General features: G+C 48.6%; 1 protein-coding gene across 4 annotated transcripts in view; it reads right to left on the reverse strand.

Annotated features, from left to right (window-relative positions):
* The window catches only part of LOC142051914 (store-operated calcium entry regulator STIMATE-like), a 37,399-nt gene extending 18,947 nt beyond the window's left edge, over positions 1–18,452 (reverse strand). The window contains exons 1-4 of one of the 4 annotated variants that reach the window (XM_075081657.1): positions 18,255–18,452; positions 3,916–3,964; positions 2,879–2,974; positions 806–927 (exon numbers count right to left, since the gene is read on the reverse strand). In XM_075081657.1, the coding sequence (XP_074937758.1) occupies positions 806–927; positions 2,879–2,974; positions 3,916–3,964; positions 18,255–18,363 (376 nt within the window). In that variant the 5' untranslated portion in view covers positions 18,364–18,452. Of the gene's footprint in view, positions 1–805; positions 928–2,878; positions 2,975–3,915; positions 3,965–18,115 lie in introns of all 4 variants that reach the window. The other 3 variants (XM_075081659.1, XM_075081660.1, XM_075081658.1) reach the window with 3 other exon arrangements.
* Between the last annotated feature and the right edge of the window lie 2,577 nt (positions 18,453–21,029).

Raw genomic sequence — 21,029 nt, forward strand, 5'->3', positions numbered from 1 at the left:
ACAGACTTAATGATTACAGTCTTAAAGGTGGGAAAGTGATTAATTCAGTCTTATTTTTGAGATTCTATCCTCTTCATACTAATCTGTATATTAGATATAACTTAAGAGGCAAAAGGGTAATTTTTCCCTTTCCTGCCGCCACAGAGAAGCTCTGTTCTCAGGGAAGCTGGCTCTGCTCTTTCTGAAGAGAAGTGCTACCCTCTAGCGGGGCTGGCTGAGAAAAGCTTTTCGGAAACTCTCCATCTCAAGGCAGTAATCAAAGCAGAGAGAGGCCAGACTGAGGCATACTTTTTTCTTTTAAATCAGCTGGGAGAAAACAAAACAAAAAACCTCATCACCAAAACAAACACAAAATGCCACGAGTCATTTGAGACTTCAGCTTTGGGGCCAGGTTGTATCTTGCTGATGCCTCCTACGGCTCAAGACAAATGCAAGAACAGCTCTATGTTTTGGACTGAAGGGCTAGGAAAAAAAACCCCAAAGAATCCCACAAAAATCACCGCCACCACACCCAAACACCTTAAGTTTATCATACGCATGTCCCAGGGTATAAATCTGCCCAAGGAAACGTTCAGCCTTTCATTGCCAACCTGCTACGCCCAAGAGTGCTCGGCAAGGCAGCGGGCAGAGCTACCTGTGACCTAGCGATGTCCCAGCACTACCGCTGTGAGCTCCTTGGAGAAGGGGTAACGGAAGCAGGAGGCTCACTTGTTTTATCCCCAAACTGTGGTTTCTACCCTTTTCTTCTCCACATTCACAGCTGGCAGCAAACAAGCCACCTCTGCGCAGAGCGGTTGACACCTACCATATTCTCCGAAGACCAGGTACATGGACTTCTTACGCTGCACGATCCAGGAGACAGCTTTCACACCAAGCCAGATCAGCAGCATTCCCAGTGTGGCATCAAGGATGAAATTGATAAGGTATCTAAGAGCAGGGGAAAAGTCAGGTTTCAGCTGTGTTCTTAAGCCGTATTCAAAATCTTTTATTTCATTATAGGAACCCATAAAAAAACCCCCAAGATTTCAAAAACCCCCACTTAACAGTCCAAGATCACTTTTCTTTTATTCAATTTACCTATAGCCTCACCAGGTTCAGCAGAGAAGGGAGCAGGCTCCACCAACTCTCTGGCATTGCTCATTTCTTTATACAGCATAAGATACTTCCTGGGCTAGCCTTAAGAGTTACCCCAAAAAAGGGGGCTTTCCATTTGCAGTATCTTTTGTTCATGTTAGAATGAAATCCCAAGTTTCAGTGAAACAGAACCAAACATTTCTGTATATTCATACAAGAAAATGGATGCTGCTTGGACACCAGAGCTGCTCTGCAAACTGCGCTGCAGAAGAGACGAAAAAGCCCATTTTACTGAGCACCTGCAAGAGGCTCCTATGGGCAGAGACACAGACAGAGAGGCAGAAAGTCTTGGCAGAGACAACAAGCCCTGGCTCAACAGGAGGCATCCTGGGGTCCCCACGGCAGATCGAGGAGCTGAACCCATCCCCACCATGAGATTTGGGCCTGACGGGTTTGTTCTGCAGCTTTGGGTATTTAAGCCTTGCTGGACAGAGCACCAGAGGCAGGAGTCCTGCAGGAACCTTCTGGGGATTGCAAGATCCAAGCTCTAATCCAGGGCTCGGTATTTTAATGAACTCCAGAGGAAAAAATATCAGACTAATGTTTTCTGGCCAGTTTTCCATTATTGGAATATTTTCTGCCAGCTAAGGCCAGATTTCTACGGTGTGAAGAAAATATCAAGCACAGAGCTACAGGAATGAACATTTCCCTTTCCAGAACTTGATACTGCCTCTGAATAAAGATGCTGAAAACAACAATCTGCTTTTAATATCCTTTTTGAAAACATGACACTGAGTTTTTCTACATGGAAAGGCTCAGACTAGCTTATTACAGTTTCCAGCTGCCGAAGTCAGAGTACTCCGATACAAACATGAGGCTCTGGTGGTTTATACTGGGCAGGACATGTAGCATATGGGCCTCAAAGCCCAGAGACATGGCTTTAGGGTTTTAAGCTGCCTCGTTCAGGATGACAAGTCAGGCAGCACAGGGAAACACAAAACACTCATTAGGGAAAAAAACCAACCCCGAACTGAAGGGCACAGCGTAATCACAAAACAGTTTATTTTAAAACAGTGTCTGTTTAAAAAACAACGATGAATCATATTAGAGGTTATATTTAGCCCCAGCTAAACTTGTGTTTGTTTAAAGGAACATATTAAGGTGCATCACTTTTATATATTAAAAGAAAATGGGCCAGAAGGTTTTCAGCAGTATTTTGAAGCCTAAAGGAGTTTCTCAAAGCAAGATGAAGTTAATTCTGAATCTAAACCTGTAGCTGCAAAGTAGCTGGTCTGAAGTAAAGGCAGCACTTCCATGTTAAGTGCGAAGTCTGGCTTAGAAAGACCCCAAACAGGACTATGGAAATACATGTGGTAGACGCAACTGAATATCCAAAAAAACCCCCCATCCTTATATTGGTCAAAGGCCTTCACCCAGAGAGTTAGGAGAGCATTCTCAATACTGCACTGAGACCAGCCAAATTGCAAAGTCTGATGTGCAAACAAATGGCACGTTTAACAGTTGCAACTGCCCGGGGCACTGCTGCCTTATTTACTGCAGCTTTTTGCCCGTACATTTCAGGGTGCTTTTAATCCTCAGAAAAGCACAGTCGCACAGCCTCATCTCTGTCAGACCAGGAGACTGCAAAGACCAAGAGACAACCCAGACCCTGAAAATAAGCACAGCATGGTTTATCCCCACCTAGTACTTTAAATGGATCAGTTTCCACCATATACATTTTCCCATAGGCTTCCTTCCCCCTTTTACAGATGTAGGATATGAATGCAAGCACTTGTGTACTTACAGAGAGCAAGGGTCCTCTTCAGTGAGATCTGACAGAAAAATATTGGCAAAGTGGATGAAGAGGGCACCTATTGCTTGCTTGGAGGTATCATAAAACCTGGAGAAAAAAGGCATAAAGATCTGTGCCCTGGAGCACAGCAGCCCAGCAGTCACCCAAGTGAAGGCCCTGCATGGATCTGCTTTCCTCCAAGATGCGTTCCTGATGCACAAGAAGTTGTACATAGTAGAAAATGGAGAGCTTGGCTGACTCCAAATACTTCAGAACAAGAGACAGCACTTCAGCATGCAGCAGCTCAGTCTTGCAGGTCTGCACCCGACTCTTGCTGCGGAGCTCTAGCCTGCAGCGAAGGGTGGTTTGCCCTCCAGCGCCCAGCCCAGCCTCAGTTTCTCCAACCAGCAGTAGGTGCAGGGAAAGTGTTCGGCTACTTATGATTTTTGCACCTGTCCATAGGGACTACGACTGCATTCCCAAATTACTGTAGAGGAAGAACCAAACTGAGAAGACTAACAGGCTTTTCATCGCTAACGTTGGCTAGTAGCGGACCGTTCGCTAAACCCACCCATACGCCCACCTCTTGGCAGCCAGTAAATCCTACAATACAGAGGTGCTTTGCAGAGGTGTCCGGAGCTGACAGCAATACCCAGCTACCTTACATCAATGCACAGCCAAGCACCTTGCCTGGTCTATACCTGAGTTGGGTCAGGGGACACCGAATTAATCAAGTTTAAGAACAAAACTTAACCCTGTCTGGGAGACAGCTCACGTGCAGATACGCCAGCAGATCGGAGAGGATCGTAACCTCTTGGTTCAGGCACCTACAGTAAAACCAAACTTTTCTGGAGGAGCTAGGGAGGGAATTTTACTTCTAGGGAGCACCAGCTACTTTATGGAGTAGCTGGAAGTGGCAGCAGAGCATTTCATTTTATGACTAAATACTATGCAGGATATTTAGAAGGCCCAGAGGATTGTTAGTATAAGAAGAAAATAATATTATTACAGATACATGGTCTTTTCAAGCTCCAAATCAAAAATCTCACCATATCCTCCAGGGACGCCTCTCTTCCTTTGGTTCCTTAAATCGTTTTACTGCAAAGAAAAATTAGAGAGGTTATGTTAACCAGCAGAGCTGAACCAATACACATGTGTAGTCTGTCATGATCTTCAATGCAAAAACAGTCAAAAAAGTAAATCCGGAGGACCCTCAGCATTTGCTAGTCTAAAGCTGAGCAAACCCAGAAGACCCAGCTCCAAAGTGCCCAGAGGCAACGCACGCACCCACAGGTCAGAAGGATGAACAGCAGAGGTGTTTGGGAGGTAGGTGTGCGCTTCTGGCGTCCTTCAGCAACAGCATCTTCATGCCGTGAGACACAACCTGAGGGGAGCTAGGGAGGGCTCGCCACTACCTACCAGCTCTAGAGAGTCTTCCAGGCAAATTGCAATTATGGTATCGACAGTGGAACGATGTGGCCCAAGAGTCCATTAAGCTTTTGAGCCACAGCAGCGCAATAAAGCCACCTCCTCCTTGCAGCTAACAGAACCGGAGGACCTTAAAGGAAGCAGGACCTTGCACACATCTCCAGCACAAAGGTACCACTGCCAAGCCCTGAAACCCTGCGAGCTGGCATGGTGCCAAGCTTGTGCCAGCTCGCATTAAAACATTATTTCATTACACGTTTTGCATGCCCACTGGCTACCACTGTGGAGCGGTAGTCTGAGACACGTTCAAGGTCAGGTTGGACGTGGCTCTGAACAACCTGACCTAGTTGAAGATGTCCCTGCTCACTGCAGGGGGGCTGGACTAGGTGACCCTTAAAGGTTCCTTCCAACCCAAACCATTCTATGATTCTTCAAATGAAGTCCCCCAGGCCATGGATGAGCTTGCTCCTTGCAGCCCTTCAGGTCTCTCCTCCTCTAAGGACTCCTCTGGTGCTGTCTATTGCAGTTGCTGCTCTGGGCTTTCTCTAGTTACTACCTGGAGATAACAGCAACTTGGATTTTTACCTACTTTTGCTCAGAGCGGGGTCCAAGCATTGCAAAAGCATCTCAAAGGGTCCCAGTTGGTTTGTCAGAGATTTGATGCTCTCCTTAGGTTCAACCAGCTTTTACAGGCACAAATAGGAGCTGCTAATGGAAAAGGGCCAAGTACCAAGTCCCACGCAGAAGTCATTCTTGATTGTTTTGCTCTCACTCCAGCTAGGAGCTCATTTCAGGAAGTACCAACTACCAAGCCAACTCTTCTCCCTTTAAACCTACAGGTACCAATGCTCTGGAACAAGCAGACTGGGAAGAGGCTTTTCCACTACATTAGATTTATTAATTAGAAGAAAAAAAACCCCACAAGTAAAGGGCGATCAGTGGCACTGTCTTGCTTTGTGGTAAGGTTGCTAACAGCTACATCTAGAGTAGAGAGATCGTTACAGCTGCTGCCCTGAGCACGCTGCCTCCAAACCCCAGGCAGACATGGAGGGTGCAGACCCCCAACCTTGCCTCAGCCGCTGGAACCACCCTCCTCCTCACCAGCACCAACGAGCTCAAGACTGAGAGCGGGTTAAATCCGCCACAATCAGTTCCCAGATGTGCTGCCAGCCTGAACAGGATTCAGAGTTAAAAATAATGAGCTGTGACCTTTATTATTTTTTCTTCCATTCCCTCAAAAAAAAAAAAAAAAAGCATTTCATCCTCTAACTCCTGACAGTCCAGCCAGGGATGCGAGCAGAGCGGCTGCTTGGTGGTGCCATCTAGCGAAACCAGGAGCCCAAAAGCAACAGGACACGTAAGCATGAATCAACACGTAATGTACAACCCTGTTAGAGGAACCACCCCAAGAGTGCATATGGTGAGTGCTAGTCACCAAATCCTTCTATACCTCCCAGCTGTGCCCGATACCGGGCAGATCACTGCGATAAATGCACTGAAGAGTATGAAGACTGCAGAAGTACAAACAGCCCATCAGTTAATCTATTATAAAATAGACTATTTTATTTTATTTAAAGACTGAGTCTTTACCCTTGGGAGCCCCGTAGCCTACTCTGCTCCTTTAGAAAGCAACCAAAAGCCAGAACAGACACACAACACCCCAATTGTCACAGCTATTCTTTCTTTATCCCCCCCCCCCCCCCCAGTTACAGGTAATCAGCCACTGCCTTCAAATTTACATCGAAAGGGACTTTTTTCATTGCCGACAGTTCCTGGCACATGAGGATGCTTCCCAGGGCTACTTGGGGATATGAAGACAGGGACCCAGAGTGCCACAGATGAAATCAGGGCCATCAGAGCCACGTGCTCCTCCTGCCTGCCCTCCAGCGGGGTAGGGAGATGCACTTTTTAGACGTGAGTTTCCTTACTGCCCATGGGAGGAACAAGGCACAGCAACACCTCTAGTCCATTTTAGATCACCAACACTTCAGATAAGGCCAGAACAATTTTAAACACAACTTGGTATCCAGCTCTCTTTCCGGATTTACACTCCATCCGCTGGTTAGCCTTTCAATTAATGAAACTACAGAAACTCACAGCTTCTGTCCAAGTAAAAACTGCCCTTTTAGAGACAGGAACTGATTAGAGACCAGGAACACCACAGTGGCCAGTCCCATGTGCATCCCATAAAATGCCCACAGGGAATCTGAATGACTCAAGTTATAACCTGAAACAAGGCTTTTTCTTCCCCTGCTTGGTGGGGGAACACACAGCTTTGACAGCACAACTCATACAAGCTCCACGTACCAGAAGACAGACCCACCTCCAAAAGCAGAGTCAGCGGCAGGCTCAGTAAAGGCTGGGAAGAAGCACCAAAACATTAGCTGGGTACAGCCAATTTCCAAATAAAGGGCTCCCTGCTATTCTGCATCTAGATGGTAATTAACTGATCTGTTCAGTCCAGCTGTGCTTGAGCGCTCAGCCTGCCAGCTGGAGCCCTACCATCTGCCCCAAGGGACAGCCGGGGCTCATTCCCCGGGGAAATGCCTTCCTGGTCCAGCCTGGAAGGACGCAGGCACTTCCCTGCCAGGGGCCGTGATGTTTCAGAAGTACAACTTTCTACTTCTTTTACCAGCAAGGTGACAGGGCAATATATGAAAAGACGATCCCCCTAATCCCAGGACTTCGGTCAGGCACATGCAGAGCTTTCGGTGCCACTCAAATCCATAGAAAAAGAGCACAACCTGATCCGCTATTGCCATTAATAAGCAACAAAGCAGCGGCCATGTCAAGTCACACCAGGCATTGCTGCAGCAGTTTGTGTCCTATCCGTGTCCAGAAGAAACGCCTGGTTTCCCTTATCCAGCTGAATCCTACCACGAGATATCCCTGCAGCAACGACTTCCATCAGCACAAACAAGGTCTGCCATCCCTGATGCCCTTCAAAGGGCTGTTTGCATTTCACCCACCCACAAGCAAGAGCCCTGTGGACCAACCAAGCTGTTTGAGGGGCCAGAAGTATTTAACTGAGCCTAATAAGCTTGCTCAACTCATGGGGCAAAGAGCACAGTGCTGCAGAGAAGCTGTTGGAAGGGTCTGCAGGCCACCAGCTGACCACTAGCCCAACCGCAAGAGTGCCAGGGATGATTTTCATTACAGTCTTAATGAAAAGTGACATGTTATATATCCACAGCCACTCAGGCTAGAAATACAGTAATTCAGTGTGATAAGATGACAAGTAAGAGGTAAGAAGTTAATGGTGTGGTGCCTTGTTGAACACAGCTTGTCATGCCTCATTAGATTTAAGAGAGTTATCCGAGCCTGTGTAATTATCAGAGACAGTAAAACTGTTGTATTAAAGATAAAAGCTAGTATTATAGAGAAATAATTAACTGCTTAATAGTGCATTTACTGTGCAGAGCTGCAGCAGGCTGTCTCCAAATTAAACCAGAAATCTAGCCAAGATTACCAGAGCTTAAACAGGCAGCAGGGTTGTTTGGTAGCAGTGACCCAGAGATTATGTGGATTTAGCATCACCCCTAAAAGTAGCACCAGGCCTTTGAAAACTCAGGGAGCTGATGAAGTTCTCTCTGAAGCAGCACCACTTCTTCTGTGTTTTGGGAGCACAGTGGGGCTCTGGAGCATCAGCCCGAGCAGCAACTGCAAAGTGTCCCTCTCCTCTTCCAGACCCTGCAGAGAGCCAAGCCATGGCATGCACAGCCGCAGGCTCAGCTGGCTGGGGTTGGAGAAAGGCTGAAATCTCCTTTGCTCTTCTCAAAATGTGTTTCCACTCACTGGAGTCAACTCTGTTTTCCACTGGCTGTAGGCATGGGTTTGCTACCATGGCTCAGACAGATCAGCCCACCACCCTTAAGACAAGTTGTGCATGCTTATGCACGCATCGAGCAAACAAGAAATATGTGATATTTAAGTTCTAGTACCTATAACCAAACACAACTTTAATTTAGTGCACACAGAGCTGCACAAGATGGGAGAGAACGCCCGTCCAACTAAAGGCTAGTGTGTACTGGGTCTACACACAGGAATTTGTCTTCCCAACAGTGCTACCAGCCACAGCATTGATTACTTTAGCTCTGCTTCCCATGTCAGCTTTGTCCATTTGTAACACGAACTGGCTTTTGCAAAGAAGCAACATTACTGCACATCTCTATAGCTAAGTGATCTTCCCAAACTGCCAGATACCTGCAAGCCTAGTTAGGGCAGAGGTCTGGACCACACCACAGCCCAGGAAGGCGCAGGTCCCCCAGCTTCCTGGCACACATTTGCTCCTCATGGACCCACATGCTAGTCACTGCTTTTTAAGTCTTTGCAAGCATGCTATACACACATCGTAAGGGCTCCCAGTCTCCCCTTCGCACCTCTTCAGACCATCACTAACAGGAAGCTAATCCTAGTAATATATGAAGCAAGTAAAATTCACATGAACCTTTAGATTCTCTCCCCAAATCCTTCTAAGGGGGAGAAGACACAGGCAAGCTTTCAGACAAATCTTTGAAATCTAAAAGAAGTGGTGAACCTCAAAACTGAATGCAGGTTGGGAACAACTGCTCCAGGGCTGACTTCAAGCAGGGAAGCTTGAGAAATCAGCCTCAACTTGCATTTCCACTGGTGGTATAAAGCGTGGATGTTTGCAGCATGTTTAACATGAGCCCTCGCTACTGTCAGCGACCTACAGCATTGCCCCTTTTATCACAGAGCAGAGCTACTTGTGTTTTGAAAAGCAGCAAACTTGGGAGTTGTGTCAAGTCAATACCTCTCTGACAGGACAAAACCACCCAGCAGCGCGTACTGCTGCTGGAGAGACACGACAGGTTGGCAGGAGATGCTGGGTGAAATAAAGCTGAACACACACCACGGTCATGGCTGAGGGTCCTCATGACAGAGCAGGGTGGTCCAGCAAGCACCATGAAAAAACAAGCTGCTAAACAGAGGAAGATTGAGACTGCTTGTCCAGATCCTTCCTGCAGGACCCAACCCTGCACTGAACCCATTTCAATCTGATCCTGATTTATTGCATTTAAATTTCAATTAACAGTAAAGTGGGTGGATGTCAACAATAAAGTACTTTACACTGAAGAAATTAAGCCTTTCTGAAGGAAATGCAAAGACACTCCTCAAGAACAAGAAAAGGAAGCATCATGAAATCCCAACACAGGCTGCTCCAGGGCACACAGCCCTTGCCACATGGTCCAAAGCATCTCAGGAAAAGGGTGGGCAGGTGGGAAGATGCTCCTAGGAGAGTCAGGAGATGACGACCCATCCCATTAAACAGGCATAAAGCACCCCTGAGATGACAGCCTGCCTTGAGTTGGTGTCCTCATAAGTTACCACTCTCCCCATACTTGGCTCCTGTTACTGCAGACAAAAAGCTATGAAGTTAAACAAAAGGGAAGGAAGATGAGTGACAATTTGAGAATTTAAAAGATATACTCTGCCCATGACTGAGAAAGGGCAGGGCAGGAAACAAAATGCTCCCAGGCCCTTCCTCTTCAGTCAAGGACAATAAGGATTATATACACTTTGAACTCCCTGAGGGCCACCAGGCTGGGTGGAAGTTGCACATCTGAATAAGAACCTGTGAAATGTAAAAAAAAGTTTTGGAGGAGAGTCTTTCATTATAGATCTGTAAATGGTCAGAGAACTGGAAGATAGAAACTCAATGACAGCTCTCCTCGCTTTTTTTTTCAGAGTAGGTAGACATTTATTATGGTGTTTCCTTGATGCAGTAGAAATGGGACAGCTTTGCCTGCCCTAGACACAGAGTTCCCTGGAGTTACCTGAGTCTGCAGCAATGTTGTCCCACAGTCTACTTTTGTTTTTTAAACAAATTATCTGATTATTATAATCAATTAAGACAAGGACAGCAGCCACCACCCGACTCCCTCGTGCTGTTCCTCACTCCATTCATGGCAGAGCACCCCTGCGTGTAATGTCCTCCCTGCATCCCCCACTGACCCCACAGCTCCACTGCAGATGTGTGCGTCAACATAGGTGCCTTTTACCCCTCTTGGAAATAAAAACCTTAACTTAGGCAGAATTAGCTGCAGTAGTAACTAGCTGCTGATTAGCAAAACAGACTATTAAGTCAAGTTTCTACAAAATTAAATGGGGAAACTTGTGTCCCTAAGAGAAGCTTAGGTATGCTTGGCTGAAAGTCAGACCATCTCCTTGATAAATCTTATTACTGCAATCAGCCAAAGGAATCAGAAATTGAGGTGTGAAAGAGAAACGTTAACTCATCAGACAAAGCTTTTAGGACTTGATTTACTGGAGACACAAGCCTGACCCCACCGAGCTCAGCGACCGGCCCTAGAGGATAAATACTGAAAATGGACCTGGTATTAGAAGAACTTGGACAAAGAGCTGCAGCATCAATACACTTCAGTTGTGAATGGTCCACCAAAAATAAAGGCTGCAATGTGCAGAAGTGGTTATGCTGTCACCTGCTTTTAGAAGAAGGGCTAGCTAAATTGCCTACCACAAAGCCCACCTCTGGGGCAACACTGCGCTAGCAGGAGGGTTCAGGACTTTATTTCTGGCTTTTGCAGAAAAGAACTCAGAGCTACTGTACCAGGGAGGAAACAGAAGCCCAACCTCCATGTTATTTATAGGCAGTATAGTCTCCAATAACACATTTCAACCTATTTTGAAGGACACACCCTTCCCCAGGCTTTTCCCAAGCCTTAGGCAGGAAAGAAGCCAAGATGCAGGATACAGAGGCCAGAACCCTGGGGTCTGCACTATTCTTAGCTTGAGCATGTAGCGACTCAGACAGCTCGACCCGAGACACAATGGGAGGAAGCAGCAGCCACTGCTTGCAGGGAGCAGCCAACATACTGCTTGCGAGGTAAGCGCGTGCCCGAGCTGGAAAGGCTCAAAACATATACCCTCCATCAGTCCAGGGAGCAGCAGAAGTCCTATCAGTGGTTTAAGGAGACAGATTGCTACTGCCTTACAACCTCTAGTCTGCACCAAATGTATTTAGTAGTTTCCCCCCAAATAAATACCCTTGCACCAATGCATCAAGAACTTAAGCACCTGGAGCAAACCTGGCAGAGTGGATACTTTAAGGAAGGAATAGGAGTTGAGAGCATGCCCTAGGTTATCTCTGGGTCTGCAAGACATGAGGCAGCAGGAAAGTATATAGATTGAACTAGCTCCTACTGAAGATATCCAGCTATTGCTGGGCTACCACTGCTATAGCACCTAAGAAGAGTTTGTTCTGGGTTAGAGTGCTCTGACTTGCAAGAGGAGCATGCACGGGCAGCAGCGTGCTGGGTTTGGCTAGGATAGAGCTAATTTTCTTCACAGTAGCTAGCATGGGGCTGTGTTTTGGATTTGTGCTGGAAACAGCACTGATAATGGAGATGTTTTAGTTACTGCTGAGCAGAGCTTACACAGAGTCAAGGCCTTTTCTGCTCCTCACCCCACCAGCCAGTGGCTGGGGGTGCACAAGGAGCTGGGAGGGGACACAGCCAGGACAGCTGACCCCAACTGACCCAAGGGATGTCCCACACCATATGGCGTCATGCACAGCATATAGAGCTGGGGGAATAAGAAGGAAGAGGGGAAGGTTCTGAGTGATGGCATTTGTCTTCCCAAGTCACCGTTAAGTGTGATGGAGCCCTGCTTTCCTGGAGATGGTTGAACACCTGCCTGCCCATGGGAAGGAGAGAATTAATTCCTTGGTTTGCTTTACCTATTAAACTGTCTTTATCTCAACCCACAAGTTTTCTCACTTTTACCCTTCCCATTCTCTCCCATCCCACTGCGGGGGGTGAGCGGGTGGCTGTGTGGGGCTGAGTTGCCAGCTGGGATTAAACCACAAGCAGGCACTCAGGAAGCTGTTGCTGGAGCAATGGCCCTGGGCAATGTCCTGCATGGTGCTGCACACTGGAGTTTCCAGGCTGATGCAGGTGGACCACAAGAAATAGTTCTGCTTTTTCCTAACCAAAAGAGAGACTTGGTCATCTTTCCTCCCTGATACATCACCTAACAGCTGCTCCTCTTCCCTTTCTTGGGTAGTTCCTGATGTTGTTTAGCTCATCTATTCCCATTCCCCACACAAATGCAGAGGTCCAGTGCAGAGGAAGCTCTGGAACCCCCAGAGCAGCATCACCTCCCCATCTTCCACCCTGCAGACACATGGCAAGAGCCTCAGCTGGAGCATTCATCCATCTGGGGACCCTAACTGCCCAAATGAAGGCCACACAGTACTTTGGCACGGTTCTCAGTTTTAAGCTCTACCCTGTATGTCTTGTTTTATGTGATTTTTACAGCTGTCATTATAGCCAAGTGCCAGGTGGTCATAAACCACAGCTTTGAGATAACAAGCATTAGTCATGCTTTGCACATTGAGAACAGGGCACATTATGTGATGATACAATAGATCTTACAGGAGACCTGGACTGGAGCTGTGCTCTAGCTCAAATGCAGAGCGTGTTACTTAACTCTGTCCTGGGGGAGGCAGCAGCGAATCCCTCCACATAAAGCATCACTACATTTCAGGTCAGTCCCTTGAAAAATGGGTTTTTAAACAGCAAATGCTGTATCTTAAGACCATAAGATTTGAGATCATTAAGAGAACACCTGAAGGATGAAGTGATGCAACTGGGCTGGTAGTTATCATTCAAGTCTGTCTGCCGTATGATTTTCTCGCAAATGCTGTTAAAAAAGGAGACGCCTAGAAGTTTAACAGACTCCTCCCAAAACCTTTACTTGCTCCATCCCTTAAGAAGATTACTTTACCAGTTTCTTCTAGAGAGTTAAAAGTCACCTATAACATCAACTGCTCACCACCTGTTGCTGAACCAGTTCAGCAAGGTGCTTCGCAGCCCTTGGGTTGCGGATAACTCTTCATGCAGGTCTGGTTTGCCGGCTCATTTCTCAGCTCACCCGACCCATTTGTTCCTAGCGAAACCAGGAACCTCACAATCTTCACTTAGCATACAGCTTTCACTGCTCGGTTTAGCTGTTCAAAAGGTGATTTCCAAGAAGAGGTTAACATAACCAACACCTGGAATTCAAACGCTTTGTAGCAAATTGCGTTCAGCTTAATGAAGCACATCAAGAGCTGCACGGTCCGTGCAGCTTAAAGTGCAACATGCGTTTTCAAGCTCAGCAAGTTTTCAGATGTACTGGAGCAGAAGGTGTCTTGAGAATCCTGTCATATGTAGCTTTTTGCTTAACCCACAAGCCTACATATAAATCGCTACTGTGGTCTGCAAAGCCCTGTGCTTCGCACCTCCAGAGACACAGTTAATTTTTGTTTTCCCCTAGAGGGAAAAGAATCTGCAGTGCTCAAGTTCCCATTTAAACATAGATGTTTGTGAATAATAATAATTAAAAAAAAAACCAAACACAGTTATGTATTTGTGTTAGAGGAAGAAAAGTCAGCAAAGCCTGTCTTGGACATGGTAAGCCTGTAGTGCTCTCATGTCCTGGGCAGGTTTATTTCAAAACAGAATGGAAGTCTGGACAAATCAAGTGCTCTACCATTTATTTCTTCTCTTTCCTGACATAGACTCACAATTCCTCCTACCCTTACGAGAGATTTTCAGTGTAAAAGTCAAAACATGACACAGAAAACGCTCAGGATAATTTTGAAGCACAAAAACAGTGCAGCAATTCAAACCATTTATAGCAACAAGCCTGAACTTAGCTCTGGGGCAGGATCATAGAACGATTTGCGTTGGAAGGGACCTTTAAAGGCCATCTAGCCCAACCCCCTGCAGTGAGCAGGGACATCTTCAACCAGATCAGGTTGCTCAGAGCCCCGTCCAGCCTGACCTTGGATGTTTCCAGCAATGGGGCATCCACTACCTCTCTGGGCAACCTGTGCCAGTGCCTCACCACCCTCATGGTAAAGAATTTCTTCCTTGGATCTAGTCAGAATCTACCCTCTTCTAGTTTAAAACCATTGCCCCTTGTCCTATTGCTACAGGCCCCACTAAAAAGCCACAACAGGTTGCTTAAGTTCTGATGGAGATGAGTACCACAGCTTCCACCAATCCCTCTCAGAGTTCAGACACTTCCATACACTAGGATGCTGTTTCCCATTTTCACTAACCAATTGCCCATCCTTCTGAAGAAAAATACACTGGAAGGTCAGCTGGTAAGCCCACGGGGACCAGGAAAACACCAGCAATGGGGATTTTCCACTATATTCAAGAGCCACTGCTTCTTTTACAGTCAGTCTGGCAAACTCTGTTCTGCAGCCCCACCTCAGGACAAGCTACCTAGACCAGAGTATAAAACATCGCCCTGCTGGCTAACATTATGCCTCCATCACCAAGCCCTCCCTGGGGGGTCAGCACCAGGGTCCCTACTGCAAACAACGCTGCCTTCTTAGACTAAGCTCAAGGCAAGATGCACTGGAAGAATGCATCCAGCAGTGGTGTGCAGGAGGAGATGAAGGGACCTTGCTGTCACATTAGGCAGGATCAAGACATTTTCAAAAGTCAATCTGGAAACCAGGTTTCACTGCATGAAGATGGCTATGGAGCTCAGTCCAGCCCAGCTCTCCCTGTCTGGCAGCATGAACTCTCTCCAAGAGCTAAGCCTATTTTGACACAGGCAGCACAAGTGCTATTATACATCATTCAAGAGCTCAGAGGGCTGCTAAGACAGTTTCAGGAAGAGAGGAAGTTGGAAGAGAAGTAAGCGTCTCCAGATGTCCTCCATGCTGTTTGTGGTGGGGTAGAAAACAAGTATACCAGCTCCAAGGAAAGCTTTTTCCATTCTCAATGGGGAAAGAGATCCTTTAACTCCCAAAATCTGTTTCTCGTGCACTCCAGTTAATCCACAAGGGTGGCTATGGCTAAAATGTCTACACGAGATCTCTCCATATTTCAAAGGGTTTTGCAGTCCAGGTTGCAAATCTGGACAAGTTGCTAGCCTACAATCCCTTCCTCAAAAAGAAAAAACAATTTAAACTTAAACAACAGTAACAGGGACTCAACCCCCAGATCACACCCAGCATCAGCAGCTGACATAGCTGCAACACGCTTTCTCCGCTCAGCTGAGTGATGATCAAGGCAGAGCAACAAAAACTGCTTCAGACGGGATTGCACAATTATCCGCATTCCTCCATGTCACGACTTCCCTAAGAGCAAGCCCTTGCGCAGGAAACTGGATTGCCACACACACGCGGCTGCGAGGCTTTACTGCCTCTTCTTTCAAGTATATCTCAGTTCTTGTAGCAAGCATCTTCAGAGCCGAAGTGCCTCCAAAGCCACCGCAGGCAGGTGGGAAGGATAACAAACCATTTTCTGTTGATTACCAAATGGGGTAGAGCCACACCCAGGGCAAGCCCTCCACCACACTGGAATTAGGTTCAACTACAGCTCCAGATACCTTCTTGCTGGAAAAGCAGAGACTACCTGTAGGCTCAATGGAACTCTGTCATTACCGCTCGTGCCAGACTCATAACCACACTACACAGCTTTCCTGATTCCCTACCAAGGCTGGGGATCATTTACTTCTCATTTTCTCCACAAAAAGGACCCATTTCATGTACCCCACAGCAATGGGGAGCAACCTTTCCACTCATCGTATTACAGGGAAACAAGCATTCCCTCTGCTGCCAGAGAACTTTTGCTCTAAATTGATCTTTTTTGTAGCCTTTGCAACAGGCTAAACTGGCCTCTGGAAACCTAATGGGCTGTTCTAGTAAAATTTGAAACCATAGGTGACAGCTCCATTTTGCCACTATATTCTCTTCCAGGATTGCATACGAGCTGTGCTTCCTCCAGCCCAGACATGCGCCAGACACAGAGCATCAGCATTCAGACAATCACGGAAGACTGACCTCCTGCGCCGTTGGGTTCTCCTACCTGGTTGGCAGGAGACAATCTTTCCACAGCCCCAGACAGAGAAATTCAAGGAAACAGACTCTTTGGATAACAACATACAAACTCATCCTTCCTGCAGCAGGCCATCCTTGGGACCCACATGCTGGACGTACGCTCTGTGAGCACATCCCATGGATGAGCACCTACGAAACTTTGCAGACCACATTATCGTTGGTCTGAGTTCCTCCCGATGTTTCCAATTTCAGACGTTCAGGGGTTCAGAGAGGAATTGAATTTCCACTCACTGACCTGTAAGATGGAGCAAGCTGGCCTTCAAGGTCCCATTAAAGGAGAAATCACAGACATACAAACGACAGAAATACACATCCAGGAATGTCACAGTGCTGAAGGAAGAAGTATTAAAGAAGGGCTGATGCTGACTCCAGTGACAGCAGTGTCCCAAGATCTCAATGATCCCCACCCAGCTGGGACTGCCTGACTTGATGCTGGGCTGGATGGAATAAAGATGCTATCAAGGTTCTCAGGAACCTTTTTGACTCTGGACATGTCACCACCAGCTCAAAAGGCTCCCATACGTCCCAGCTACTGGAGCTTCTCCACCTCAGGAAGCTGCCAACAGAACTGGCCACATGAACAGCCCAAAAGCCGCTTCAAAGCAAATTATTGCCTAACATGAAGTCGTTGGTAAGCCCGCTACAACCGTCATCGGTTAGAAGTGTGCATACACACAGCCCCAACAGCAGATCTGAGAAAGCCTCCAGCTGGGAGTGTGTGAATGGGGCACAGATAAGAAACAGCTGGGGTGAATTAGGGACCACCAGCCCAGCTGCAGCCAGACGAGGTGCTGCAGTTGAGAACCCAGGGCCATAAACACATCTGCTTTTGGGGTCCCAGCCAGCGGTTTCCTCCGCAGCTCCAGTCATTGAGCGGATTCACAATGAAGCTGCATAGGATCAGCTTTCAGTTTCTCCTCCTTAACCGTGAGGTTGTTAATGTTCAAGGGAACGTTAGCCCTTGCACCGGGGGAGGACAGCAGTTAGCCCAGGGTCGATGATTTGCTAGCAGGGGTTACATAGCCTTCATCCACAGGAGTATTTTGATAAGATTAGCTGACGTCCTTGATTTTACAGGACACCCCATGGAGTTTACAGGACAATTAACCCATCTGTGAACAGCCACACAAAATTAATCTATTCTTACTGTTAATATTTGGTGAAACACAAGCAGTGAAGGGCTGCAACTGGGCTACTCCAGCTGGAAAAGTTATCAGTTATCGCAGGAAGAACTTGTTGCAGTTTTCCCTGGCAGCTTGGCATTAACTGCTGCGCTGGAGCCTTTGAAAGCAGTTTCCAAAAGGCAGAGAGGGGCACGCAAGCCTCAAAAATCCGCAGCTACTTAGTTAGAAAACTTGAAGTTTCAGTTCGCGGTCACCACAGGCTTTTAAACAAGGAAACCAGATCGAGTTTTGGCAGGTTGTTCAGCTTGTGTTAAACCACTTAACCCAGAAGAGAAGCCACGCACATGTTGCTCTGAGCAAAATGCAGTTGCAGCACAAAGCAACAGCCAATTCTCTCGCATCGTTCAGTATCAGCATTCCACACTTTTTCTCGCTACGCAGCCTCTTTCTCCACCACCCCTTCCCAGCAATCAGCGAAGCACATTCTCTCAGTAATTTCTCCAGCCTTTGGAGCCCTGAAACTTTACAGTTCAGGCAAAGGTACACAGAACAGCATCACAAATCAATTGAGGGCACTGTTACTCTAACCAAGCAGCGCTGTACCTGACACCCGCCCTGGTTTTCTTAGCTCCTTCTTCCTCGCAAACCACCGGGTTACACCATTAGCTTTCAGCCTTCATTAAAGTTTTTTAGGCGACTGAGTAATCGCTCGCACAAGCGGACTCAACCTTCACAGACCATAGCTGCAACTTCGTGGCGCTCCGTCACCAGCGGCTTAAGGCTCTGAATAAGACTTTTAAGAACAAGCACCTGGCACCGGACCCGCCGGCTCCGGGGAGCTGGAGCCACCAACCACGGCGCTGCCCATCCTGCGGGCAGGTGCGGGCGGAGCGGGCGGCGCTGCCCGGAGCGGGAGGGACGGGGCCCCGCCGAGCACCCCGGTACTCACGCATGAGGGTGCTGAAGGCGCAGAGGGCCAGCAGCGCCTGCAGCAACACGCCGAAGCGGCCGAGCAGCGCGCCGCTGCCGCAGCCGTGCGCCGGGCGGGGGGCGGCCATGGCCGGGGCGGTGCGGTGCGGAGCGGAGCGGCCCCACCGCGCACAAAGGCACCCCGAGCCGCCACCACCCCCCGCCCGGCCCCCGCCGGCCGCCGCCACACCCAGGGGCGGGGCGGGGGTGGGGCCGGCTGGGTTCGGGGTGGGGGTTCGCATGGGGGTGGGGATGGCGATGGAGATGGGGACGTGGACGGAGATGGGGACGGAGATGGGGATGGGGATGGGGATGGGGATGGGGATGGGGATGGGGATGGGGATGGGGACGGGGACAGGGACAGGGATGGGGATGGGAATGAGGGTGGGATGGGAATGGCGATTGGGATGGGAATGTAGATGGGAACGGGAATGGGGACGGGGATGGGAATGGCGATGGGAACTGAGGTGGGGATTGAGATTGGAATGGGGGTGGGAATGGGGATGGGGTGGGGATGGGGACAGAGACGGGGATGGAGATGGGGATAGAGATAGAGGGTGCCTGCGGGGTCTGGGGTGCCAGGTTGGGGAAGTCATAGTGAGGTTTGGGGTGCTGGGTTGGGGCAGTCCCAGTGGGGATAGGGGTGCTGGGCTGGGTGTGTGTGGGTCCTATCAGGGTTTGGGATGTTGGGCTGGGGGAGTTCCAAAAGATGTTTGGGGTGGCAGGATGGGGAGGTCCTGGCAAGGTTTGGGCTGCTGGGCTGGAGGAGGCCCGATGGGTTTGGGGTACCAGGGGGGTCTCAGTGGTGTTTGGGGTACCAGGCTGGGAAAATCCTGGTGAGGTTTGGGGTACCAAGCTGGTGGGGGTCCCAGCTGGGTTTGGGATACTGGGCTGAGGGAGTCCCAGAGGTGTTTGAGGTGCTGGGTTAGGGAAGTCCCAGCAAGTTTTTGGGTGCTGGTGCAGGGGGTTTGGACAAGGATTGGTGTGCTGAGTTGAGGAGGTCCCAGTGGCGTTTAGGGTGCTGGGCTGCAGGGGTCCTGGCAGGGTTTGGGGTGCCAGGCTGGGGTGGTGGGGCCCAGCAGAGTTTGGGGTACTGGGATGGAGAGGGTCCTGGCAGGGCTTGGGGTGCTGGGTTGGGGGGAGTCTCAGTGGGATTTTGGGTACCAGGCTGGGGAGGGCAGTAAGGTTGCCAGGGAGACTGGGGGTACTGGGTTTGGGAAGGTAGAGTCCCAGCAGGGCTTGCAAAAACTGGGAGGGGACATGAAATCACCCCAGCAGGGCTTTGGGGATGCTGGTCTGGAAGCATGGGTGTGGGCAGTAGCATCAGGGGTGCAGGCACGGGGTGAATATACAGATTATCCCAGCAGGGCTTTGGGCGTGCTGGGCTGTGAGAGGAAGGGGGTGATGTTAGTCAGGGATTTGATGGTGCTGAGCTGGGAAAGCACAGAGTCAGCCCTGGGGGGTCTGGGGGTGCTGGGCTGGGGGCTCCCAGTATGATCTGGGCTGAAGCACTTGCACTGGTTAGAGAGGCTGAGCGAGCTGGAGATGAGACAGCTTTGGGGACAGCCCGTAGCAGCTTGCTCATCCTTTTGAGGAGGAGATCAGGAAGACAGAGCCAGGTACTTCTCAGTGGTGAGTGGTGGGAGGACAAGAAACAACCAGCATCAGTTGAAACAAGAGAGGATCTGGCTGGATGTAAGGAAAAACTTTTTCTCCAGGAAAGCAGTGACCCAGGCTGTCCAGCCAGGCTGAAAAGCCTCTGTCCTTGGAGGTTTTCGAGACTGGATTAAACCTTGAGCATCTTTGTCTGATCTCAGAGCTAACCCTCCTTTAAGTAGGAGGTTGGACCAGACACCTGCCCAGGTACTTTCCAACCTGAATTATCCTATGCTCCAGTGCTGTGGTCCATGGCAAGATGATCTGAGGCATTGCAGGGTCTGCTGATGGGGTCAGTATCTCAAACTGTGTCCTCAAAGCTGTTTTTTCACTACTCTGTGTAATACTGGTCCCATCCCCCTTTACAGCCTCCTCCCCAAAGGGTGGGTTTCATTTTCTCTCTCTTTTCAGTATACTTGAGGCCATCTTTAGGGAACACTGAGGTCACGCGCCTGAGTTTTACTCCCTGACTTTGAGACTTGGAGCTTGCATTTAGTTACAAAGCCAAAGAGGCTGCAAATCTCATCATATCATATGACTGTGAGCAATGGCTTTAAAAACAGCCGTAAATGTCATGAGACAAAATCATGGGAGCTGGCCTGCTTCCCAGGTAGGTCCTGTGTACAACACGGGAGGGAATTGTGTTATACATGGGCTTGGGAATCCCCTTTCCTGGGGAGGTCATTAGTGCCAGGTAGTTTGGGCAGAGGCTAGCCCCAGCCAGGCAGGCTGGTTGCAGGCTTGTCCCTCCTCCAGCTGCCTGTTGCTGCCTGCGCTGAATTTCTCCAGCCCCTGAACTGAGCCAGCACATCCCCTGGTACCAACGTGCTGACTCCACGGCACTGAAATAACCCCCATCAGAAATAGTCCCTCATTTTTTTTTCAAGGGTGAATTGAATTTTGGGTTGATGGATGTTCATTTAGCTTACCAACTTTAATCACGGTTAAATCATGAGTTCCGTCAGCAAGCTGGAAGTTTGATCTTGCAGTCATTTTCAGCTGATTTTATATGGGTAATTGTTAGTTTCATAAAAAGGTTCATTCCCCTGAGCTGGTAAATCTGACTGTGTTCTGCAATCAGTCACCTTTATATTAAATT

Source organism: Phalacrocorax aristotelis, chromosome 1 (genome assembly GCF_949628215.1).
Source record: "Phalacrocorax aristotelis chromosome 1, bGulAri2.1, whole genome shotgun sequence".
NCBI classification, from domain to species: Eukaryota; Metazoa; Chordata; class Aves; order Suliformes; family Phalacrocoracidae; genus Phalacrocorax; species Phalacrocorax aristotelis.